Source organism: Synchiropus splendidus, chromosome 3 (assembly GCF_027744825.2).
Source record: "Synchiropus splendidus isolate RoL2022-P1 chromosome 3, RoL_Sspl_1.0, whole genome shotgun sequence".
NCBI classification, from domain to species: Eukaryota; Metazoa; Chordata; class Actinopteri; order Syngnathiformes; family Callionymidae; genus Synchiropus; species Synchiropus splendidus.
In genome coordinates this window covers 19,494,145-19,519,926 of record NC_071336.1, presented here as the reverse complement: position 1 = coordinate 19,519,926, position 25,782 = coordinate 19,494,145, and the positions used below count along the sequence as shown (strand labels likewise).

General features: G+C 45.2%; 2 protein-coding genes across 5 annotated transcripts in view; one reads left to right on the top strand and one right to left on the bottom strand.

The window, feature by feature from the left end:
* dlgap1b (discs, large (Drosophila) homolog-associated protein 1b) overlaps window positions 1-17,301 on the top strand; it is a 112,747-nt gene extending 95,446 nt beyond the window's left edge. For 3 of the 4 annotated variants that reach the window (XM_053861264.1, XM_053861265.1, XM_053861263.1), the window contains exons 7-12: window positions 7,773-8,161; window positions 8,233-8,312; window positions 10,777-11,192; window positions 12,448-12,539; window positions 13,647-13,793; window positions 14,173-17,301. In XM_053861264.1, the coding sequence (XP_053717239.1) occupies window positions 7,773-8,161; window positions 8,233-8,312; window positions 10,777-11,192; window positions 12,448-12,539; window positions 13,647-13,793; window positions 14,173-14,388 (1,340 nt within the window). In that variant the 3' untranslated portion in view covers window positions 14,389-17,301. Of the gene's footprint in view, window positions 1-7,772; window positions 8,162-8,232; window positions 8,313-10,776; window positions 11,193-12,447; window positions 12,540-13,646; window positions 13,794-13,947 lie in introns of all 4 variants that reach the window. The other variant, XM_053861266.1, reaches the window with a different exon arrangement.
* Window positions 17,302-18,859: 1,558 nt separating this feature from the next.
* tgif1 (TGFB-induced factor homeobox 1) lies at window positions 18,860-24,757 on the bottom strand. Its single transcript, XM_053861269.1, has 3 exons — window positions 23,955-24,757; window positions 21,078-21,307; window positions 18,860-20,052 (listed from the first exon to the last, which is right to left on the bottom strand). Exons 1-3 carry the CDS (start codon window positions 23,968-23,970, stop codon window positions 19,390-19,392), a joined length of 909 nt encoding a protein of 302 aa, XP_053717244.1. The 5' UTR covers window positions 23,971-24,757; the 3' UTR covers window positions 18,860-19,389.
* Window positions 24,758-25,782: the final 1,025 nt, after the last annotated feature.

Genomic DNA, 25,782 nt, shown 5'->3' with positions numbered 1-25,782 from the left:
TATATGTAAATAGCAGCTGGGTCGGGCAGTGATCCCTCATGTAATGACACCACGTTGGTATTGTGTTACAGCCCCTTCAATCTGGCTGATTGCTGCATCCGAATCTTTTCCCTCATTCAGTCGAGGTGATTTTCTTCACTTGTCATGCTCCTCCCAAGAGTTGCTCCAACTCATTGCCTGAACCGTGACTTGGTTTCTTCCAAAGACGTCTACCTTCCAGCAGCTCTGCAGCTTATATCAAACGCAACTGTTTGTCAATGGAAGTATAAAGGTCTAAATGAGGTCATAAGGGAGAGAAGTGGAACGAAACCGTGCTGTGTTTATGCTACAGAACACTGCTTTGATCATTTCTGCTCATAAAGATGCATGAAATACTATAGTTTATCCTGATTTCTGATGTTAGATTGTATTTTGAACTCTATATGTGGACCTTGCCTGTAAAGCGATAACTAGAAAAGCACTCAGAGAGCGCGGACCACTACCAAACCACTCATTTCATCCTAGAATTTTGACCCAGAATTATTATCCTAGATTCATGAGATATCTTTGTAAGCAGCTGACTTGGACGATGGATGGCCATTGTGTTGTGGAACCTCCATGAGAAGCTCAGACAGAAGAATTGGCATGACAGTTTTTTCAATAGATTTATGGATCCAGACGTTGATTTGGAACGCCACTAAAATGTAATCATCTGTCTAACCTTATCCTGTTGTCAACATTTCATGTAAATGTTATTGGCAATCTCTTCATCTGTTGTTCAGTAATTTTGCTGACAGACAGATGAACATGATAACTGCCTACTGTTTGCTTTCAGGTTTTCTCTGCGACAGTCGACTGGTCCTGTATATGTGCTTACGTCACATACATACTTCCTCAGTGAACCAGCGCTTAGTCCTGTTCAGGGTGGCAGGGAGTGCAGGAGCCTATCCCAGCGGTCACTGGGCGAGAGGCAGGAATACAGGACAGGTCGCCACCTAGGGGCAGTTTTACTGTGTCCTTTGGACTGTGGGAGGAAACCAGAGTAGTACCGGAGTACCAGGAGAAAACCCACACAGGCACAGGGAGAACATGCAAAGTCCACCCAGAAAGGTTCGGAGCTGGATTCAAACCCTGAACCTTAGCCAATGATAGCCAGTGGGACCAAATCAGAGGTTTCAGTGTTTCATGCCAATTGCTCTCCCTTGTCTGCTGCTCTCTTGACTAATTTGATCCACTTCAATTAACTAACTAACTATCCTTTGTCCTTCCCTGTCAAGTCCAGACTGGCTTGCCGAAGTCAAAACACGCTGCCTGTCACTCCTCGCAGCAGGCTGTAAAACTCTTAAAGTTGATGACCAAAGCTGCGGGAAATGAGTGCAGTGAAAGCATGCGTGAGATGCGTGGGCGTGTTAGGTTTAGCATTAGCGCTAATGCCCAGGTTTATGCGCCACAAAGCAGCTGGAATGTAGATGAAACCAAGGAGACAGCCAGTTCCTGCTGCGTCTGTTCCTCTTCTCACCTATCCCTCTGTTATTTTGTCTCTCCTTTCTTCCGCTCCTGTCAAGTGACTGTTGGCTTTTTCAACTCCCCAAGGGCATTTTTTTGGGGAGGGAGAAACAATAGACTTCATGTGGCGGAGACTGGTGGAGGAGAGGGCCTGAAGCTGTGACAGCACCTGTCAAGTGAATAAAAAAGCCCTAAATGGAGGATAAACTGACCACCTGGCTTCATTTGTGATAGCTTTAATGATCAGCTAAAGTAGGTGAAAAATGATGTACAAGTCAATTATAAATGTTTTCACGTTTAAAAGAACAAAAATATGAAGCATAAGTACAGCATCCTGAGAAACAATAGGGACTTCAGAATTATACTCTCATCCTCAGCTTTAGGTTTGTGCAAAACTGTGTCACAAATACAAGCGTTTGCTGCCTATTGAATTCTGCTTCCTGTCTCAGTGACTGGGTGTGAAGGTGTCAGTCCATAAAGTAAGATTGCAGCTAACTGTGTTGGCTCATTGAACTTGGAACGCAGGAAAGTGGGTTAAGTCAGGAGAATGTGTTGCCCAAGAGGCAGCAGCTGCCCGCCAGGTTTGTCAGATGTAAACAAACTCTTATCTGGTCAGTTAGCAGGCACATGCAGGCGTTAGCAGCTGTTGACACCGGACGTCTTTTCATAAAGGGCACGCTGACCGCAAACCTTCCCTAAAAAATTTTTTTTTAAAAACAACTGAAGGACTCAAACATGCTGCAGACGTGTTTTTAAGTCTCTCTCAAACTGCTGCTGTGCTCTTCAACAGAGCACTATTGTGTCTGAGCGCCTTCATTGTTGACCTCTGACCTTGTGTAGTTGAGAGCTGTGGACTGACATGAGACTTTCAGGTGGCTTCCTGTACTCTAAAAGAAGTATTGTGTGTCCTATGTGTGGAGGGTTGTTGTCATGTTTGAATAAGGAAGCAACGTTCTGACCGTCGCATCAAACGGCTCCTTCTTGATCATTATCTGAAGGTTTTTTTTTTTTATCTTTCATGCCTTTTTTATTATACTACAAAGGGTTGTTTGTTTTATTGGTATGCCCAGTGTTTCTCCCTGTATGGTTAGTATCATAAAAATGTCATAACATACAAAATATGTATGTTGAAGTGTATTGAAATCATAGGGGTTTCTACGTGTTCTCTTATTATAAGTTTCATTATATTATTTACAAATATGAACATCTTCTCCTCCTGATCTGATGTTGACGATTCCTTTTAAGAGACGTAAAACTACACAGTCATTTATAATCTACATGCTGTGAATCACTAAATCTTTGCTTAAGTAGCTGATAAATGTTTTCATACTTATGACGCTGGCAACAAAAGCCGTCTTAACGGATGTGACTCCGCCGTCTGCTTTGTTGTTGACAACGCTGGTGAAATGTCAGACGGTGTGAACCATTGCAGGTTATTGTCAGTTCACTATTGTGTCCTGGAAACACGACGAGCAGCTTTTTTGACAGCGTTCCAAACATAAATGGCCGGCGTGGAAGCTTCTGTGCTCAGAGCTGCGGGGCAAGAAACATGGCAGGACACGCCTCCACGCTGTCGTCGCAGCTTCCGTGCTGATATAGTGTGTTGTTTTCACTCACTGACCTGTTTTCTGTTGTCTGCTGATGTTAATGTGGCACTGCAGCTGCACTGTCAAGGTAAACAAATGGTCAACGGAGACTCCGCCTCCTACTGGTACAGTGCCAAGCCTCATTTCACTCACTTAATGTTGCCATGGTGAAGCTGTCACAAAGGACCCCCAGCAGTTTTCACTGTATTTACTGCACTGGTTTTATATATATATATATATATATATATATATATATATATATATAAAGAGTGACAACATGACTGTGATTTACCCGCTCAGCTCCTCCTCTTTTCCGTTCTTGTTCTTCTGTTCTTCAGATCCCAAACAGAGTGCAGCTGGGCTCAGCTGTCACTGTTCTCTGATACCGCCCGCCCCCTTTTCTAGCCTTTCATTTGTTTGCATGGAGGTGGATGTTCGCTCTGTTTCCGCGTGGGGGAGTCTTTTCCTGCGCCTCTTCTTGGTTCGAGGAGGGCAGTTGATTTGTGCCTCATGAAACCTGAAGCAAGAAATGTGTATGACTGAACAAGGACATTTAAAATGCTTTCAGTCAGTAGAGGCGCCGTTTGGATAAAAATGTAAACAGCTTTGACGCAAAAAGAAGATTTTTTGGATTAACACTTGTGTCGACATTGCAGATTGTTGTTTTGCAAAGATGCTCACTCTTGTCCTGACATTGACATGGTGTTGGTATTGTATTTTTTTACTGCTGGAATTATGCAGTCAAACATATGTTTAAAAAAAAGGTTTAGAAGCTCTGTGTGACAACAGCGACCATTCGAATTCATAGTTTCAGTTCATTATGTTAAGTTTTAAAAAAAAAATAGATTTCAGTAACTGTTTTTTACTGCATATATATATATATATATATATATATATATATATATATATATTCTTATTTGTGTCTGAAAACACTACAAAGGCTTTAAATAATTTGTAATTGTAAGAACATAGGGTTGAAATTTGTCAAAATTACATACTGAAAAAGCAAGTGTATTTTCATGTATGTTACAAAAGGAATGTGAATCAAAGAGAAACATCGAAGACTGTAACTTGTTTAGGAAGCCTTGTTATATAAGAAACTCATATTGTTCAGCAGATATGAAAGGTTTGAGGAAGATTTTCTCTGAAGCCAGTTCTCTCACAGATGCAGGTAGATCAAGACAAAGGACATCTGCTTGACCTGTAACACGAACACAGCCATTAGATAAATGAAACATCATCCACCTCTGCGGAGGCATCATCGAAAAGTAGCCAGGAAGGCTTTTTTTCTTCTCCATTGGCTGAAGAATGGCTTTGTTTCACAGGAGGGAGGAGCAATCTCTTTGATAGTATCAGGCCCTGGGCTCTTTTTTTTTGGGGGGGGGGGGTGGCTGCTCTGTCAAGAGGAACAGCTATTCACTCTGACCTGTCAGCATGGGACTTTTGAAGCATTTGTCAGAGGAGGATTTGGCAGCCAGCCACTAGAGTTGTTTTCATTCACAAACACTTCTTCTGAGCGACAAAGCAGGAGGAAGCTCCAACGTCTGTGAGGAGGAGGGACGCCAAAATGTTGGGGACATGCTTATATTTAAATCATCAGTGCCAAGCAACTGCAGGCCCAGCAGGTGCTTTTCCTGCTATATTTTTGGTGTATTTATCCATTTTTTAACCCATCAATTGTGTGACAGCCTTTACCATACACCCACAACTTTGATTCATTTCACAGCCGAACTAAATCCCCAAAATTGCTTCTTTGGACAACTACGCCTCGCTGTAGGTACACTGACACATATGGTAAACATTAGCATACTCCATGTGCAGTAGCAAGTTTCACTCACATTTGCTTAAATAGTTGGAATTCTTATTGATATGCATAAGACCTGTCTAAATAATGATGAGAGACTTTTAAAAGCACCGATGTTTTACATCAAATATTCAGGGCTTCTTCGCACATGTTGCTTTCAAAGTCTTTCTTTGTAGTCAAGTCATTTTTGTCACACATTTTCATCTCCTCAATCTTAACCACAGCATTAAAAGATGATGTCATGCCTTGGCACAGTGGCCCGCATGTGTGAGGGGGCGAGCACTCGCGGACCACAGCCGGGGACGGATGGCGAGCGTATCAGTGGCAGGAAGTCTGTGGTGTCCATTGATGTGGAGAGGTTGAAGCGTATCGCTGGCTTGTGTCAATGTCATTTGTGTGTCTGCGCGGCTGCAGCATGGGCGTGTGTATGTGTGTGCGACCTCGCATGTTCTGACTGCTGAGTGTGTTTACTTAACCTGTCTCGGTATTCATAACACCTGCCACTCTCCAGCGTGTCTGACCTCTCGCCGTGACAGTCTGGCGTCAGCTCTTGACTAGCTGATGAATTAGGTGAACGAAAACCTTGTGTTTACCTCGATGTTTGCTGCAGTAATGCACACACACACACACACACACACACACACGCAGGCAGATACCCTAGCATGGCTTTTAGTTGACTTCAGGGGATAGAAGCTCTGACATTCTATCCTTTGAACCTCAGTGACTGATAGGCCAGTTCCCCCTCTGTGTTTTTGTTCGTTTTCCAGGTCTGAACTTATTGACCTTTACTGATGATCACTCTTGAATGTTGATCATGTTTCATGTTTTTAATGTTTGAAGCTTATACCAAGATAGTAACGGGATTTTAAGCGTGCCTCTAATGGAACGTCAGTCCAGAGCACTGTTTTTGATAAGAGTCATAACATGGGGAAAATGTTCCTGTGTCTGCTTCTCTGATGCATAAAAAGATGCTGGAATTTAAAGCTGTGGCTAACCATAAGATTTTCACTCAATTTCTCACAATACAGTGATACATTGGTGGGTGGTAAGATTTTGGCGGAGGGGAAATGCAGAAAGATAAAGGAGATTGCCGAGTTGCAGTTCATGTGACCCATGTGACACAGCATAATTCCACAAGTTTTACTCAGGAAAAAAAGATGGGTGTGGTTTATACATTTGGTTAAACTCATTGGTATATAAACATAGCCTTGATCACATAATTTTGTGTGGAGGGTTTGAACCAATAATCGAGCGACTGCTGAACATCTTCCAGTGCAACTTCATGAAAGTGGGTTTAAGGTTGAGACTAGTGTTGTTGTCGAGACCAAGACTTTGAGGACGCAAGTCTGAGTCAAGACGGAGACCAAACTGAATACAGATTACAGAAGGACAACGCATACAGACTCACATTTATGCCTTACTGCAACAGAAACAGAACTGATTTCTTTCAAAATAAATGAAGACTAGAAATGCTTTCACTGGAACAGACTATAAGTTAGATCCCAGGAGCTCAAAATCTTGGTCCCAGGTTTGGTGGTCTTGACTACAAATCTAGTTGCCAACCAATTTATTGTCTTGAAAAAGTTTTTTTTTTTTTATCTGTAGTGTGTTACTCGGCTTTGTTCCTCCATATGTGGAAAATCTCTCTCTGCTTAAGGTAGCAAGCTTGCTGTGACGGTTTTGCCTGCACATGAATGTGATTAAAGGCTGTGGTCCGCTGAGATATTTGGACAAGATCCCTGTAGAGGGAAGTCTGACGAGTTGCTCCTACTTGTCTTTAATGTGGTTGCGCTAGCCGCCATCAAAGAGTCCGTTTCAGGAACCATGATCTCATTTGAGTGTGGCTTGAATCCCATCTGCAGAGTTTCCAGCTTGTCAAACCGTAAATGAAGTGTGTTCTGGGCCCAGCCAATCGCTGCCGTGGTGGTTGTGGAAGTCGTGTGGGTGGAGACCCGGGGATGACAATTTGACCGAGCCAGTTGTGACGCAGGTGGAATCCTCTGTGGAGCTGTGACAGCAACACACAAATCACATGTGACAGTTTTAGACGTGACTGCTCCTGCTGGATGGCAACAGTTGTCTGCCGCACGCAGCACCGTGATCCAGCCACGTTAGGATGTTCGCCTTTTGTAGGGATTAAAAGATCCAGGAAACCGACTGTCCCAGTTTATCTGGAGAGACAGCGACCTAGTTCTGTTGGTGCCGGGAAGGAGATTCCAGGGCATATCATCATAATGAGGTGACATTTCTAAACAGACTATGTCTTGTTTGTGTACACAAACTTCTGACTGTGTGTGAGAGCCTCCATTGTGGTTTATAAACAGGAGAAACATTCAGAGTGAATTGGAAGCTTTTAAGAATGAATTGCCCTGAAACGCCGCGCTTCCTTTTCTGAACCCTTTTTGTTTGTTTTGTAAGCAATTGAAAGTTCCAAAGTGTAACTGTTAAGAGTTTTCAGGGCTTAAACATCTAGTTCAGTGGGTCAGGTTTTTGACCCACTGATCCCATAACAAGATCAGGCCCGGATTTGTTAAAGTTGGCCCTAATCTACCGCTCTCTCGACTCCTAGTACAGGTACCGTCACGCTGAGCTGCTACTGTCAATTTAAGGCAGCAAAACACTGACTTGATCTGGACTTTTGTTTTGCTTAAACTCTTCTTCTCTATTGGAAATAAAGACATGTAGCAGTACTTTTCCTGGGAAGTACTTTTTAAAGGGCAACTGAATTCTATTGCAGACAACCTTTTGTGAGGTTTCTGTTTACGTGCGTGCATGGACGCTTCAGTTTTGTTGTGTCCTTGTCGGTGATAAAAGCACCTGGAAGAACCCTTGAAACACTTTAGACGCGTCTCTGTCACGTTAACGTGTCCCTTCACTTCTCTGTTCGTCCTCTTCAGTGTCATCATGCATCACCACCTACAAGAAGACGCCTCCTCCAGTGCCACCTCGGACCACCCCCTCCAAACCCTTCATATCCATCACAGCGCAGAGCAGCACCGAGTCGGCCCAGGATGCCTACATGGACGGCGGGTCGGGCCAGCGCTCCGGCATCAGCTCTCAGCCGGGCCTGTCCAATTCCACGGAGAGCATCGACAGCATGAAAGCGCTGACCGCTGCCATCGAGGCGGCTAACGCCCAGGTGCACGGTCCAGCCAGCCAGCACGTCACCAACAGCACCATCACCATCACGGCCACTGCCACCACCTCTGCTGTTGCCCACGTGTCTGCGGACAACAGCAAGGCTCAGAGGGACGCACTCCGAAAGTGCCTCTCGATTGGGATCCAGGTGACTAGCTGACTAGAGACGCTGTCATAGATGAAAGATTGCGTCTGTGACAGATTCTTTCCTCCTCTTAGGTGGATCCCGAGGATGGAGGGGACGCCGAAGAGCATTCCAAATTCCAGTCTATAGGAATTCAGGTGGAGGATGAGCGATGGTAAGTCATTCAATTTGTTCCGCAGCTTACTAAGTTACAAACTTTCCTTAAAGTTGTTTTAAGTCTGTTTTAAGAGAAAGGTTTAAGAGATTGGTCTTTTTCCTGACCAATGTGTTATGCCAGCTTGTCCAAGTGGGAGTAGATGTTTGCTGGGGGCGTGTCCTACACATAACAAAGCCTCATCTACTGGGCCGTTGCTTGTGAGAGGGAGAAGCTACAACTGACAATATTGCCCCTGACAAGGCAAGAGGTTCTGTTCTTACTGTGCTAGTCATCCAGAGAGAGGAGCCAGAAGCCTGGAGCTCCTGTGATTGGCACTTCTGTGAGGAGCACGTGTTAGAAAATCGAACAGAAATGTGTCCAAACATTTTGGAAGACTTAAGGCAGGAAAAAAGAAGGAGTCTGGCAGCAGCTGTCCCATGATCGGGGCAGTTTGGCGTCAAAGACCCTCAGAGATGGGCCCCAAGTGACAGCTGGGCCAGAGGATGTGAGGATGGAGGGGGCAGAGTTGACAGCCATCTGTTGCCCCAGTCATTGTGATTCAGACAGCTTTGTGTGTGTGTGTGTGCGTGCATGTGTGGGCGTGTGAGGGAGTCATGGCGAGAGCAGGGGAGGGAGTTTTTATTGACTTTGTTGTGAGAGTCGGCCGTGCTGTCAGACGCCCATGCTGCTGCTGCTGCACGCTGAAGAAAAGCAGCCTGTTGTGATTGTCATCAGGTCGCGCTTTCGCCAGACCAGTCTGGAGCGGCTCGTCGTCTTTAACGATCCCATTTTTGCCCACAATATACGACTCTGTTCGCTCACACTGAACCTTCTGTCGTATATTTCCACACTGAAGCCAAACGGCGTATCACCTTCAATCGGAGGTCACAGTGCGAGCTTTATTTTGGACTTCAAATCTCAGTTGCATGGAATGTTTGGCACTTTTTTTGAAAGAGGAGGATTCAGCTGTGCGGCCGAGTTGCCAAGCAAAATATTAACTCCTCCAGTCACCCGCCGGTTTATGTGAAGAGTGGTGATCTGCCTTTTTGCATCCTGTACCTTGTGTTTCTGTGAGGTCCTGGTTCACTTCCGACTGCATTAGAGTTCCAGACGGTCAAAGACTCCTTCTGCATGGCTCCTCTGTTTGTGTCTGCGTCAACGGGGGTGTGTTTATACGCAGCAGTTGCAGGTCATAACCCCGGCTGTGCTGTTTGAACTGGAAGACAGAGAGAGTGACGGAAGGCTGTAAACAATTAAAACAAAACTACACAACCATCTGCTGTTTTTTTGTTTTGTTTGTTTTGTTGTGTTTTGTCAATACAGATTTCGTCATTGGTACTTTAGGTCAGAGTTCTGACTATAAGGTGGGGCTGTGACCTGGATGCTGACAGATGAACACAATCCCTATCCTTCATTCCCAAAGGGTTTTTGAGATTCATGGTCAACAATCTGGATGAACAAGATCAAACCCCTCCTTCAAATACTGCGCACACGACCGTAGCAGAAACTGTTCCATTCTTGCACCATAAATGTTTTACTCAATGTGCCAAAAAAAGAAACGAGACATGACTATGAACATGGTCCACAGGCACTAAAATCCTTTCTTGTTCTCTGCGTCTGCTCCCCTGACTGGCCTTGTCCACGTCTGACCTGCAGGAAGTCCCTATCACGCTGATAGAAAGCAGACCGCGGTCATTACAACACCTGCTCGGAGGGGAGTTACTCTTTTACCCAACCTCACGCACACACACACACACACACACACACACACACACACACACACACACACACACACACTTGTCTGATCAAAACCACTCCCTTATTTCCTCTCCCTGTCTGTGTTCATGGAAGAGCAGAGATGAATGAGAAGAAAGAGAGAAGGAGTGGAAAATAGCTGAGGAGGAGTGAACGTCCGGAGATGTGCCCGGGCAGATGTGACAGTGTGGCTGCAGGAAGGTCAGACCGGAGTTCACCTCTGAGTGCACTGTGGGATGAGTCGAGTGCAGCCTTCTAGTCAGATGATGTCAGACCTTTATCAAATCCTCCTGCTTGAACGTGTGCGTGCTGCGGTCCTGCTTGTGTCGATGTCTTCATTGAATTTTAACATTACCAAATATCAGTCTGTAGCAGCATTGTTTTGTTCAAGGACTTGGAAAAGTTGACAAAACACCAATACTCCAGTGAAGGGAGAGGCGTGTGAGTGCGCGTGTATTTTTTTGTTGAGTGCAATGGCAGGCCAGGTGACACAACAGCAGTAGACAAAAGACAGCATCAGATTACAGAGGAGATTTTTGCTTTGCCGTTTTACTTTCTAACTTTACCTCAGCCTCACAACAAATCATTCCATAATATGTAAACACTGGCTGAAGCCGCCATTTTCCAGTATCTTGTAAGGGACTTGTTGATCCACGTCTTTGTCTTTGTCACATGCATATGAATGTGGGAGAACCTAATCATGTATATGTTTTTCTTTGTCTCATAGTCACCGCAGAATGACACGGTCCAACAGTGTGACCACAGCCGTTCAGGCGGACCTCGATGACCCTGCCGATGCCCCTCAGCTGCCTCCTCGTCTTTGTGCCACCATGCCACGCCAGCAGTCCCGTGATGCCGCCACTTCTACCGTGAGCATCCAAGGCTCTGGCAACCACTACCACGCCTGTGCTGCGGACGACTATGGTGAGGTCGGCTTCGACCCGTCCATCCTGCCACCTCCGGACCCCTGGATGGACAACGTGGTGGAGCCAACCATGGAGGCTCTGGAGGCGGTGAGCCGATCTGTGTGCCCTCGTGACGGACACTGGTTTCTTAAGTTGCTCCAGGCGGAGACGGAGCGCATGGAGGGCTGGTGCCGGCAGATGGCACAGGACGAGGTGGAGAACAAGCTTCCTGATGAGAGTGAGTCAACAGCCACTTTACAAGTGCTAAAGTGGAAGTGCATGTACTGTACATTTAATGTGCTTTCGTGATCTGATGCAGATAAGACCACACATGACCACAACTATTCACTCACAGTATTTTGTTTTACAATGCCGACTGTTGATACACGGCAACTTAAACCATGCCCAGGCTGACTAATAATTGTGATATTGTATATAAAAGGATCTTCTTCCGTCCCTACAACACTGAAAACTGAGATACATTTTTACATGAAGCCGCGGTTCTCAGCATGAAACACTTACATAACAGTCATACCAGCTGTTGCAGGAAGGCTGTGTTCATGAGAGAGACTTGTTTTGATTGATCCGTAATCTAAACAAAAATACCATGTTTCCTGTTTGTGTAGCCTCCTCCATCGCGACTAGATAGTGTGTGCAAGACCTTCATCTGTTCTGCCGTGCCCCTCCTGGTATTTATGGCATATGACTACACTAGCTGCTTGTTCCTGTCTCATGCTCTCTGGCCCCGGCAGACATACTCGACATAGTTATCGATGCAGCGCTGCTGGCGCAGGACACACTCCGCTGCTTTCATCATCGTGATTGTTTTACTCACAAAACATGAAAGTGAAGTGATTCTTCACCCCGGAATCGGCGTTCAAGCGTTTCACCGTCAGTGAAACAGAAGTGGTGTTTACGTCTTTTATCCTCGCATTCAGCTTCAACGCTCACATGCAAAAGCCAATTAAAATATCTCAAAGGTGATTTGGAAACGCTGTTTTGGTTCGAGGCAAGAGGTTCACTCCCTGACTGTCAGTATGAAGAAGCTTTCTCAAGGTTATGTTTTCCCATATTCCCACACAAGACTGCACACACACACTCCTAATGTCTGAGGCTTGCTGAGAGCACATTCTCTCCCCCTCCCTCAACTCTCTGATCCTGTTTCCTTCATGTAGACTAATGTATTCACTGACAGTGTCCCCCGTTGGACATGCATGAGTCGATGGCATTGATCGGTGCATCAGCATAAAATATAGTTTATCAAAATACCTTTCGCCTTCTCTTAGGATAAGTTGTTTTTTTCCCAGCAGGCAGGTGAATACGATTGAGTGTTGGCTTCTTCTTCCATGCTAATGTATTCTGTCTGCTGTTGCTGCAACATACCTGCACTGTGCAGCACTGGGTAATTGCGTTGTGCATGTGTGTGTGTGTGCATGTGTGTGCGTGTGTGTGTGTGTGTGTGTGCGAACGTGTTGCCTTTGTCTCTCCCGCAGTCCTGGGGAAGATCCGCAGTGCAGTGGGGAGTGCCCAGCTGTTGATGTCCCAGAAGTTCCAGCAGTTCCGGGAGCTGTGTGAGGAGAATCTGGTATGTGTCACCTCATCCTCTGCATGCTCTCCCCACACCTCCTGTGACTCCCCCTCCCCGTCACTGACATCATCCTGCACAAATCATCCTGACAGGTCTGGCCAGCGCTCATTTACTATGCTACTACTGAAGGAGGAGAGCGTGCCAGCATCCGCACACATCCAGTCTCCTTCACCGACCGTGTCTGTGCGCTCTCAGAAGTCTCCTCCTGGAGCCCAAAGCTTTCACACTGAGACATGCTCTCAAAATGCAGCTTCTTCTCATGGCGTTGATTGTTGATGAGGGAGAGAGTGCAGCTATGTGAAGACAGAAATCACTTTGTAGATTTAATAAAACGACAGGAACTATTGTACTAAGATGCGAATAACATCTGAAGAAATAAGGATATAGGCATAAACAGGAGGAGGTCAGTATTAGGCCTTAACACAGGTCGTCCGGACATATTTGTAAGAGAGACTAAAACATTAGACAGGTGATAGAAATACTAGAAAAGACAACACATTCCTTCTGATGTCACATGACTTACTGAAAAGCACCAAACAATGGAAGCAATATAGCAACATCCAAGATTCAAGAACTGTTTCATGAAGTTAGGTTCTGGTGTGAGCAGAGTTGGCGTGTGAGCAGCAGCTTTCAGATGCAAGTGAAGTAGAAAACATTTGAAAAGCTCTTAAATCTTGATGGAACTCCAAGTTTTGGCTCTTATTGTTAATATTTCCTGAAAATGATCTTATTTGCCTCATTTTTAAAGCTGACAAACTCCCAAAAACGGAGCATCATAGAGAAGAATACATTTGTAGAATGCCACAGAAATGAAGATCCCTGCAGTTATGACAAGAAAGTTGTGAGGGAGAGTTTGGCAGGCCTCTGTTTGAACCCAACTTTTGTGTGGGATTCTGAGGTTTTCAAAATGTTGTAAGTGTAAACGGCTGCTGGTGATGGACTGGCAAACAGTCCAAAATTTGTTTACGTTGTTGTGAAAGCTTTTTATCCTAGTAGAAATCTCTCAAATGCGTGTTGTGCATTTTCTTTTCTGTTTTGAAGCTCAACTCCATCATGACTGTCAGGACACTCCCTCTCTAACACGTTTGTTATGTTGTCTCTCAGAACCCAAATGCACACCCCCGACCTGTGTCTCAGGACCTGGCCGGATTCTGGGACATGCTCCAGTTGTCCATCGAGAACATCAGTCTGAAGTTTGATGAACTCCACCAGCTCAAAGCCAACAACTGGAACCCCCTCCCACCGACTCAGGTACGGACGTCAGTGGCGCTGGCAGCTGCCATCACTCACCCACTGCATGCTGTCTGATGTCATCAGCTCAGCTTGCATGTTGATATGTGTGTCTGTCCTGTTGCCTGCTTGAAGTCACACGACTTGTGTTTTTGTTTTGTCTTGTTGTCAACAGTGAGCTGCTTTTTAAGAAGCGACTCTACCTGCCATGCACCTTTGGGGCCTGCCCACCTCCACTGGTCACTTTTACCTCATGCAAAGGCCACCGCCGTGCTCTCTCACTCAAAACTGCTGCCGACCATAATGCATGACTGGACGCTAACACTTGTGCAGTAGCTTTCCTCTACTAACGGCAGCTAACTCCTAGGACTTCTAAACCTTATTTATCATTCTTGTCCAGGAGAGAAGGATGCCCCCTCCTGTGCCAAAGAAGCCCCTGAAGGGCCATCCTCATTTGGCTCGGGACCGCTCGCTGGAGAGCTCCGAGCGCCAGCGTCTGGAAGCTCGGAAACGCCTGCTCGCTGCCAAACGTGCCGCTTCAGTCCGTCAGAGCTCAGCTACAGAGAGCGCAGACAGTATCGAGATCTATATCCCCGAGGCCCAGACGCGGCTATGAGGCGGGCTGATGCACACAAAAAGCACTGTAAAGTCGCAAGACAAACTCCCACAGTCACGGCAGGGTCACGATGGAAGAAGAAAATGATTTATCTGTTCCCTCATTTCCTCCACCCAGCTTCTATGTAGCACTCTTACCCTCCATCTGCTGTCCTTTTAAGTGACCTGACACACAAAAAAGCCAAGCGTAGCGTCACATTTCAAGAGGCAGCCAGCATGCATTCAAAATATTTACATGCAGACACACACCAGTGATCTGAACTAAAGGGATTCTTCGAATAACTAGTGTATGATATTTATGTTTGAATTGTATCCTAGATTTCCTGTAGAAAGTCTGTTTATCAAGAGAGCATATCACAACACAGGCTATTAAATAGACCGGTTACAACAAGGTGGATTTCACGTGAAAGAAGTCAGCTCAAGTTACCTTACACTTAGAGGTCAATGTGTCCAATGCAGTGATGTTCCCTGCAGGGTGGCATGTGGAGGAGGAGGGGGTGGCGTGCGGGAGTAATGATGAAAAAGGAGGTTGGAGTAGAAGGAGCAGATTTAGGCCTCATCCGCACGGAAATGCATCTCTTCCTTCTGACTACTGTTTTTTTTTAAAATGTGCTCAGTAAAAAGGGAGTCCGAGCATCCACACCACTTAAAAGGATAGACACTTAGCAAAGGAAGAGGACAGATGTGCAAGATGGGTTCAGGTGGAGGAGCTGGCGTTCTGTAGCAACCTCTGAGGAGAAGAAGCAGATGCGAAGGGAAAGAAGTAGAGTGCGTGAGGAGAAGGTGTGTGACCGGGGACACAGTGCAGGCTGCGCTATATTAATCCACGTGTGAAGCCTCGACGTATAAACAAATGATTTATTAATCAAACACTAAGATATTGAGTAATAATATATATTTAGGATGAACTGTGCACCGAGCTGCGTAACATGAAGCTGTGTTGTTTTCTACCCAGTAATGCTTCTAGAAGCATCATCTCATTCTGGAGTGGAGTTGAGAAGATGCGAGAGCTAGCGGTGTGTAGCACTGGCAGGTCACTCGCAGGGCAAAGATCATCCGCTCGGCTGCAGGTTTTGTGTGTCACCGTCATGAAAAGCCATCTACAAGTGCTTCCGATCTCTCGCAGTTCTTTTCAGGTGGAGCAACATGGAAGTAGCATTTGAGATGACCTCGAAACCACACACATCTTCATCATTGTATATTGAAAAAAATCATTTGTAAAAATAAGAATTATCATGCATGCCCACTTTTTAAAGTCTCATATTGTCACTATATATTTTTTGTTTGTCAAACAAAGGTATTTGGTAACAATCGTTGTTGCACTATATTTTAGTTTGTCATTTTAAGACAACAAATTGACAGTATAAACACTAGTGGTCTGCCAAGGGACTGTTTTCCCCCTCACTGTGCGCGATCTGCCTGTTAAGAGATCACAAATATTAATATATATTGACTGGCGGTAAAAAGACTGTTTACTGACATGATTATGATTATTATGCACTGACAACAAGGTCCTTGAACTGTGTTGGAGTTATTTCTTTTGAGTAGTCAGCGTGACACCAGCCATTCTTTTGGGTTGTTTTTTCTTTCAGCCTTAATAATGATTCTGATGGCTGAGCACATTAGTCTGGGAAGTGTGTGAGCTGAGCGTGTGGGTCTGAGGCTACGTTTCAACTTTAGAGGAAGAGTGAAGCGAAAAAGATTTAGTTTCACGCAAGAGGATCACTGCGGTGTATATATTGCAAACCACGTGAGCATCTGTCAGGTTTGCGTCCGTTAATATCAAATTAATAAACCCATATCTTTGACTTGTTATTGAAATGACTTTATTTACTGAGTATTTATGAAGTGTTAACTATTTGTTGAACCTTGATTCCCCCCCCACTTCAGGTTGACAAATGACATACTGATATAGCAATACAGAAATCTCATGTGTTAGGTAAATAAACACATTCTTACTCTGTTCTGGGATTATTATAAATTAAAAAAAAAACATGTTTTTGGAGATAAAGAATGTCCAATATGTGCTGCTTTTGTGGGGAAAAAAACATAAAATGTGCAAAAAAAAGTAGGATGCGTGAGATTTAATGTCTAATATTACAAGATTATATTAAATTGGAACCTGTCACCGGAAATATCGTACAATTGTGATTAATTCTCTACATCAGTCTGATAGCAGGGTGGATATAGCCTTCTGTCACGCGACTCGATGTAACCGCTGACGTGACACCTCCAAACCAGCAGTGGCACACGAGCGACATTCTTGCGTTAAAGTGAGTCCATCTTTTAAGAGATTGAAGATTTTGGTCTTTCGTGGAGATTTCATTTCACATGACTCTAAACTGCCCAAGCTGCTTCAACTGTAAGATTTGATGTTTTGTGCCATGGGATCATGACTCGTGTTTGTGCCGAGGAGAATTTCATGTGAAATGTGCAGTCATAATTCACCTGGTCCTTTTTATTGCCAATTTTCATCAAAGGTTTGTGTTTATCTGTCACAAAACTGACTCTTACTTATGTTTCTGATATTGACATATCAATCTAACACTCCGGGAACACAGGGAGTGGCGGAATGTCCGGTTTGGGATTATACTGTAAAGAATCTGAACGCTTGTGATGTAGTTATATTAACATAATTGTGATAAACATTTGTACATATTGAATGTTTCCCGATGTAAATGTCAACTGAAACCCAACCAAATAACATATTAAGGCGATATACTTTTTGTAAGTAATGTTATTACACTGTTGATGTTATGGCACGTGTATGAGCTCTTATTGGAATAATAAAAAAATCTATATCTGTACATATACATAGTTTACTTTTTGTTATGTTTCTGTCTACCTCTCCACATGTGTTTTCAATCAGGATGCAACTAAGCAGATTACAAGGCTGGCGTGCTGCGTTCTGGGAACCTTACCCTTCCATAGAGGCGGATCCCCATAATTAGGCCGCACTTTTGGGTCAGAGCTGCTGCCGTCCCGCTTCTGGTCCTTCACTTTTCATGTGAGGGGACGACTCAGCAGCTGGCGGCGCTCAGGGGTTGGAGGCTGGAGGCTGTGCTGTTGGAAGGGTTATGATTGTTTGCTGCTCCTGGGTCATCACGCCGTTTAGCCGGACCTTCATGGTGGGCTGCAGCTGCCTTCTGTTTGCCTGCAGATCTGCCTAAATCCTGATGAGTCATTAGACTCCCTACCTGTGGTGCGCCAGCAGAGCAGAGCTGCCCCTGCAGACTGGAAAGTTTGCACAGTCCAGAGGAGCCAGGCGATTGTGGTGGGGAATTATTGAAACAAACAAACAGAAATACAGGATTCAAGCACTGCATATACAAGGCTGCTTGCTGCTTTTCTGATTCACTTTTGTGGAGCAAAGTCTACCAAACAAAAGGATAAGTATCTAGGCAGAATTAAACACCAAATCCTATTGAGGCCGATTGCTTGGTTGCTTTCAGATGGGAGCGGGAGCAGGAGGGAACAGCTGTCAGCCGTGAAGCAGCCAACATCTTCGCTCCTCAACTGACGACCATTGACTATTGAGCGCAAAACCCCTTCAGCGGAAAACAGTTGACGTCTGCTGTTCGCCCGTGTTAATTTATGCAGGATTATGCTAATGAGCTGGATCATGGAATGTCTCAGCGGTGTTCCGCAGGAAAGATGTCCATCCTGTCTGTCCTTCATGACATCCTTTTTTTTTCTTTTTCTTTTATTTAATGTTGTGATCTTTTCGTCACATACAAAAAAACAAGCAAAAAAAGTGCCATCAAATAAATTATTTTGTATTTTGTTGTGATTTTTTTTTTGTCTTGCCAGGTTAGCTATGGCATCACTAGCTTGAGAATGTACCTGATTCTTCTACGCTCTAAGCATTTTGAAGAAGCATATCTGGGTAGCTGGTGAGGTTCCCGGCAGTTTGAGAATCTGGGTTCTAAATGCTGACCAAAGCAACAGCTGCAGTGTTACATAAACCTGGATGCAAATTTAATGATGCAATTCTTGAGAGACATACAGTACCTGCACAACATCTATGTGGTCGTGCTGGTCCCGTTGAAGCGGTCTGACAACGAAGCAGCTGCAGGAGTGAGCCTCCTCCACCGTGTTCTATGTTGTACATCCGTGTGCGAGCATGCCGGTGGAGTGAGTCGACACGAATGTGTAGAAAAACAGAACTTTATTTGAATCCCATGTGACCCCTATTTGCCACAATCATTGCACAGTATGAAAAGAAATCACATCATTGGGCATCGTGTCACATTACCTATATACACGGTCCTATTATACATGACAATGTTCTTGGTTTTATTTGGTGGATTCAGAGTTGCTGTCATGCTCTGTGAAACAGCAAAAGACATCTGTAGTGTTAAATTGTAATGTCCACTGGCCGTCGGGTTTTCGCTGAGTAATGGAGGCTCCCTCTAGGAACCTGCTACATTAGTCGACAGAAATTATCCTTAGATAAGGGGAAAGCGTGAGTAAAAAAAGTTTATTAAAAAAAAAAAAAAAACAACTAAAAGTAAATAGCAAAATCAAGACTAGTCTGGAGAGAAAGACATTTACAACAGTAGTGGATAGGTTTGATGCCAACAGAATGTTTAAGACACTGAGATGACCTTCCTCTGACTTAAGTGTGCAAATGAACAGGGCAGAACAATCACAAACTGAAATGTTGGAAAGTAAAAGACCAACTGACTGGTCCGCGGTCCAGACTCTAGCTCTAGATCTCCGTACAGTAATGATGCAAAGACAGAATACAGGCAGCATTTCTGATAACATTTTTGGTCCCTGTGTGCAAATACATGTAGATACATACTTAAATGAAATGGATAAACATCTAAACAGCCAAGGCACCTGGAAACAGTTTCTTTTCGATAAGAAAAACAAAACAAAATGATTGGTATACCAAAAATAGAAATGATCAGGCTTTCGTGTGGGTTTGTTCTCTGTAGCGTGCAGAAGAGTCAGTGAGCTGCTGGTTACATCCTTTTTTAAATTTTTTTTTTTTTTTTTAAGAAACCAACTGTTTAGCTTGTAGCTCCATCTCCGCTGCCCGTTTCAGGGCTACATCCACCAGGAGCTGGAAGCCACTGAAGTCTTGTGTGAGGTCTGGTGGGGTTGGGGGAGGGGTATTGAAAAGCCCACTGCGGGGGCTCAGGTTTCCCTCCATGCTGGTGCTGCTCAGGATGGTGGTGGTGGTGGTGGTGTGGGGAGGCTGCTGGCCTGGAGCTTCATCCAGGCACCTGAGCAGCGCCTGGGCTTGCAGCAGCTCGGTCGCTCGCTCAGAGTTCAGTACCGGCACTGAGGGGTAGGCGGCCGTCGGGCTGGCCTGCAGGGCAGCAGTAACAGTGGTGTGACAGATGACAGAGGGGCGGGTGGGAATGAGAGGCGGTGTGGGAGACATGGAGGTGGGCGAGGGCGTGGAAGGAGAGACGGCTTTCCTCAGGACGCTGGTGGCCTCGAAGCTGGAGGGGTGGAGGGCGCGTTTGTCGTAGCTGTCCTCCGGCGCCGTCGGGGGGCTGCTGTGTTTCGGGGACTGAGAGCTGCTGTCAGAGAAACTGTCCCCTGCTTTGCTGCCCTTTCTGGAAATGGTGAACTGGTTCGGGTCTTTGCCATCTTTCCTCAGCATCTCCGGGAGCAGTCGTCTTCGTGCATTGATGAACCAATTGCACACCTGTGACAACGACAAAAGCCTGCTTTGAGACATTGTTCCAGGTAAGACTGAAGGTTGGTTACGGGGGAACTGACGGCGCTGCCAAAAAGCGCATGAACACGCCAAGATTGTGTCCTATAATACTATATACATTTACTGTAGGACAAATGGAGGGAGTGACAGAGGGAAAACAGCCAGCTAAATACATATAGGGAAAAAAAAGTAAAACAATTTGTATCTGATGAAGAAATAGAGAGTAAGTGTGTAAGTACTAAAAGTATCTGTTCTATTGACAAATATTGTTACAATATTTAAGTATATATATATAGTGACAGTTGGACAGGCCTCAGGACAACAAAACACCCGGGTCTTCTTGCTCTTCATAAACACAGCTCACCATTGACACCACTGAGCGTCATCTCAACTGAAATCAGTATAGATTCGGCTCCAGGGTGAGTTGCACCTTGAGGTACACAAAAGTCACTGTGGAGGAACATTTGTTCTTCGGCATTCCTTCGTTGCTTTAAACATGAGCGGCAGTAACGACCGGACAATGCAGTCAGTTAACATTTAAACTCCAGACAAAAACAACAGAAGGGGGCTACCAAGCCATTTGGGCTCAAGACCGGGTCCATCTGGTCCCAGGCAGTTAAAAACACCAACTTTTTAGCTCATAAATTCCACTATCTTTCACTGAGAACACTTTACATGAACTGCGATCCCTTTTGTGGTGGTGATAATCGTTATAACTCTTCTTTCCCTCTGATTCCTCCAGGCTAGTCATGACTGGCTCACTGGCTCCAGCTATGTAAATGACTCTGCATTGTTCCCAGACAGCTGGGGTGGAAAACGGGGCTGGAGGGAGGGAAATTCCTGTCCAAGTGGCTCAGCCAAAGCCACACTGTGAGAGAGTTTACTCATGCTGTCTCAGACTTTTATTGAAACTGCTCTGGATGACCCTGCGTTCACCATTTATGTGTCATATTCCTGACAGGAAGTGATTCACCTGCCGCCTTCTATGGGTCTGACAGAGAGGGCTTATTTACCTGCAGTGTGGAGAGCTGTGTCTGCTTCGACAGCAGAGCTTTCTCCTGCTCTGAGGGATAAGCGTTGTAGCGGTGCTCGTACAGCCAGTCCCTGAGGATTTGAACCGATTCTTTCGGTAAATTCCCCCGCCGTTTCCTCTTCCCGCTGCTCCCGGTGCTGGATGACAGATCCAGCGGGGCGTCCACACTGTCCTCGTCTTCGGTTTCGCTCCCAGACAGCATCATCAAACCTGCGTCCAGAGAGAGTGTATGAGGACATCACATAGAGGAAGCCTGTTGTGACAGCCGCTCCTTTGTCAGGTTCTGGGATGGGCAGATGATGTGTCAGAATCTGTCAAGTTCAGCCATGTGATTCAGCCCTCGGAAATGAAAAAAGGCAGAAGGAGGGGGGCTCAGAATGTTATGGTCTGGAACTGCTACATTTATATTTCTGTACAAGTCCCTGGAGGAAGCAATGAAAACCAGCATGTAGCATCATTCATTCTGACCCGACAGCAAAGACAATAAAGGCCACAAACGTGGCCACATCACAACAGGGGTTTTTGCCCTCTGAACTGAAGCACGGCCTCTTTTTTTTTTTTTTTTTAAACAGACATGTTTTGCAACAGATGATTCTGATCTGAGCAGAAAATCTGGCATGGACAGGAAGACATGTCAATATTGAAGCTGGACCCATGCTGGCAAACGTCAGAGCTCTGGCTCCAGACTGCTCAGAGGCTCGGCACCCATGTGCAAGGTGTATCACGCAGGGATAAGAGGATTCTGACCACATCACTCGCAGATTTGGTTTGGTGCAGCAACAGCATGTTTACAAAGATTACAGGGCTGCACTGTCTAATCGTCACGATAAAACATGAATCTGGGGCTTTGAAAAGCCAGTTTACAGAAGTACTTTACAGTTTTCGTGACGCTAACTGCTTCTCACTAGATTGATCGGACAGTGAAGGCTCTACAGCTAAAGCTGGAGCTGGCTGAGAACTGGGCCACAGGGAGCCTGAGGGAGTTGGACACATTAGGAATAACTCATTATTCTTATCATCGAATTAATCCATTTAAGCACGATCACTTTATGACAGGTATTTTATTGCTTCCATCGTCACAGCTTCTGAGGAATCTCACTTGACATGTTTTGGTTTGCCATAGACTTGCCATCAAACGGCAGTTACTCTGACGTCATTCAACTCTGCTGCGGAATGTAACAGGATCTCTCTTGGAGCTCAGCATCTGTGGCAAGGACAGCGCTGATGGAGGGAGAAGATCATCAACATGACTAACCTCTGTCAGCTAAGACATTTGTGTGGAGGATTAGGGGGAGGCTTCCTCACCACCTGGAGGGTGTCTGCTCCTTCTCCCAATTTGGAAGATCAGTTCTAAATGGCTCCACAAACAACCAGTAGCTTGGCATCATCACGGAGCAGAGACACTGTCGCTTGGGGACAGTGAATCGGACGAGGCTGTGTAGATTATTTCAGTATTATTTATTAGAATATAGACCACCTCTAACTATTGATTCCGTTTTAGTTGCATGTTTGCTTGTGTTTGGGCTACTTGCCAAACAGCCCTGGTAACTGTCATTCCCCAGTTTGAGGTTAATAAAGTCAATCTCAAACAATACATAGCAACCTACCAACCATTTCAATCCACAGTCATTTCAAAAATACGAGAAATGAAAAGGGTTTTATTGAACATCTCGTGATCTACTTTTATGATCAGCTGTCGGATCCTGATTTTAAGTTCACACTTGAGGGCTCGTTTCAATCCATCACTTCAGACTTGAGTCGACCTCTATTTCCATTTGTTTCGTGGCGATCTAAATGCTTCGTCAACTGTGACGCATTCTAAACTAAGTGTGTGGTTTAAATAAAGTATTTGCTCGACAGAATCTCAAGAGACAGCAGCTCACAAGCGGCTCAAACGCTACAGACGCTCCGCGTCGACGCAGCACATGCGCGACGGAATGAAAGTCCACGTAAAACAGAGAATTTCTCCGAAGGACATAGAAGCGTGTTCTGGGACAAAGTGGTAGTTCTCGAGTCTGGACGGCCAACAGGATGAGGTAATTACGTAGGCTGGGGATGGGGATGGGGGGAGGGGAGACCTGTTGCAAATCAGCGTCTCCAGACTAAACAAAAGAATCTGGCACTGCGTGCTTCTTTGTACGTCGTTTTCAAAGTTTCTCCTCGCTAACATCGACCTGTCCAACAGCCCCAACACGGCACAAGAGTCCGAGTCCACCCCGGCCAGCTGGAAAAGCTCATCCAAGTCCGATGAGACGGTGTTTTTGGAAGTTCAGACAACTTGTGCGCGCGGTTCTATTGTGTGAGCGCTGCACCACGAGGTCCATATATAACAAGGCAAACAGCAACCTCCCACAATTAGGTCACCTCGAACATTAACCCAAATACTGACAAAGACGATTTAAAAGGTGTTTAAACGCCTCACAGGTAACGTGAGGATGTGTGTATATCGATTAAAAGACGGTTTAGCTGAACACCTCGGTGACCTGATAAAGACTGGAACTTTTCAAACTTTGACGCAAATGATTTCTTACGGAAATTTCCCCTAACTTTAAACGACATTTCGAGTCAATTTTGTGACTTTTAGTGAACATAAATGTTTCGAGGTCAACGTGACATGAACCGTGAAGCGCAACGCGTGGTTGGTTTTCAGTCGAGATGTGTGAAAATGGTGGTTTTTCAGCCGAACGGTGAGTGTGGGAGAGCTTTGTCGTCGCGCCAGCACATGGCAGAAAAGCCCCCTGTCATGTCTGGGAAGGAAACAATAGACTGCGTGGTTCGCATCTGAAGGAAATCGCTCCGTTTACAGCCTCAACCGTCGTTTGGAGTTGTTTTCCCCACATCGAAATCGCCGACTTACCCTTTTTCGACTTCATTTTCGGAAGGTGGACTCTTGAAAGTCAAGAGGGAAGCAGTCCTCCGTCTTGGCGCAGTGCTTTCTGGATAGATCCTCAGCGTGTATCCCAATGTGGCGAAAATGCATCCAAAAAATCGCTTAGTCCTCGTCGGAGAGTGGGAGAAATGGTGTTCGGCGTGCTCTCGGTGGTCCTGCTCGGGATCCTTGTTACCTGAGATGTGCGCGTCCCTTCGCCTCCAAGGCTTTTCCTCATTGACTGTGTTTGATGGAGAAACTGGGTGACAGCTATCTTTGACAGCTGCGTGACTCAACCACCGAGATCCTCCCACTGTGGAGAGCGAGCAGGACAAATCTCTGACATCAGCATGCGCCCTGTTCCACTCTGACATGGATGTGGTGCTTTTAAACATTAACCAGTACCATTTTAACCACCGTCTATTATGGGATATTTGGGATTTTGGCGGGTTAGCGTTTATAAGCATGAATAATGAAACAGAAAGTAAAACCCTCCGCAGAGCTCATGGCAGCACAAAAACAACATTCTGGTATCGTCGTGTTTTACTCGATGGATTGTAGTAACGGTTGTGTTTACGCCCGCACACTTCCAGCCATGATGTCACCCTTCTGTCAAAGACTTGAACAACACACCTAGTCCTATTTGGACAGCGCCACTGAAATCCAAGAGTGTTTTGGTGTCGAAGGCGGGTGAACCGTCGACCCAGCAACGGCTTGGGGTTAGTGCACCAGTCTGTGTCCGCCGCTTGGATTCAGCAAGCGATCAATGCCTTCATTTGTACACGGTGCGCAACCTTGCGACAGCTGCTGTGGCAGCGTCTCTGCTCGCATTTGTTCCAGGCGAACGTCTCTCAGACGGAACACCGCCCCCTGGAGTCCTTTCAGGTTACTGCCCGTGTTTGCTGCTGCAGTTGTCAAACGCAAGGCTCTTGGACGCACTCTAGTGGTGGAAGCTAAGTGATGCGACCTGTTGCTGACATTTTGAAAAACTCTTTCGATGAGATTTGTTTTTTTCTCCCCGGTAACAATGGGGTTTTTTTTGTTGCGCTGTTTACGGCAGTATAGCAACAGCAAAGACAATTAAGAGGAACACAACAATCAACACTGTAGAAGTATAGACACCAGAAAGTAGAAACTTTGTTATGCTAACACAGTTACATTTAACTGAACGCCAGTTGTTGTTAAGCATTGCACTTGGAAAGGGTGGGAGAATAATGGACAACTAAAACAACAACAACAAAAAAAAACAATGTTAGTGCAAGTTAATATTTTTTGATTGCGTACTACTGAATCTCGTGAGGAGGTTGTTGGTTCACACTCTTTGGCCAACACACTAGGCTCCATCCGGGGCCACACTATTAGTTGTTTTTGTTATATTAAAAAAAAAAACTCTTTTCAACACTGACATAATTAACTGTGTTTCCTCTCAAATGAAATGTGGTTGATTTTCCTTGGTAAAATAGTGTCAGTGCGCATGTGCATCTTGTTTGGTACCTGTACTACTAGATTATTGCAGAGTACAATACTGCTGAAATGTGTTTAAAAGGTGTATACATTTATTTACATTCAAATACACAAATATTTCTATCTTTACATACATGTAAATGCTTGTACGTTTACGTTTCCTTATTTATTCCCACATCTGTTTCCAACAGATCACGACCACATTCCTGCTGTGTTACTTCTGCTTGAGAGTGGAAGTCGCAGGAGAAGAGTGAGGTCACTTCTATATTTAGCTTTTGTTGTGTGACTCAGTTTAAACCAGACGAGCCAGTCAGACAATAATAATGTCCACGCATGTAAAGCCCTGCAGCTG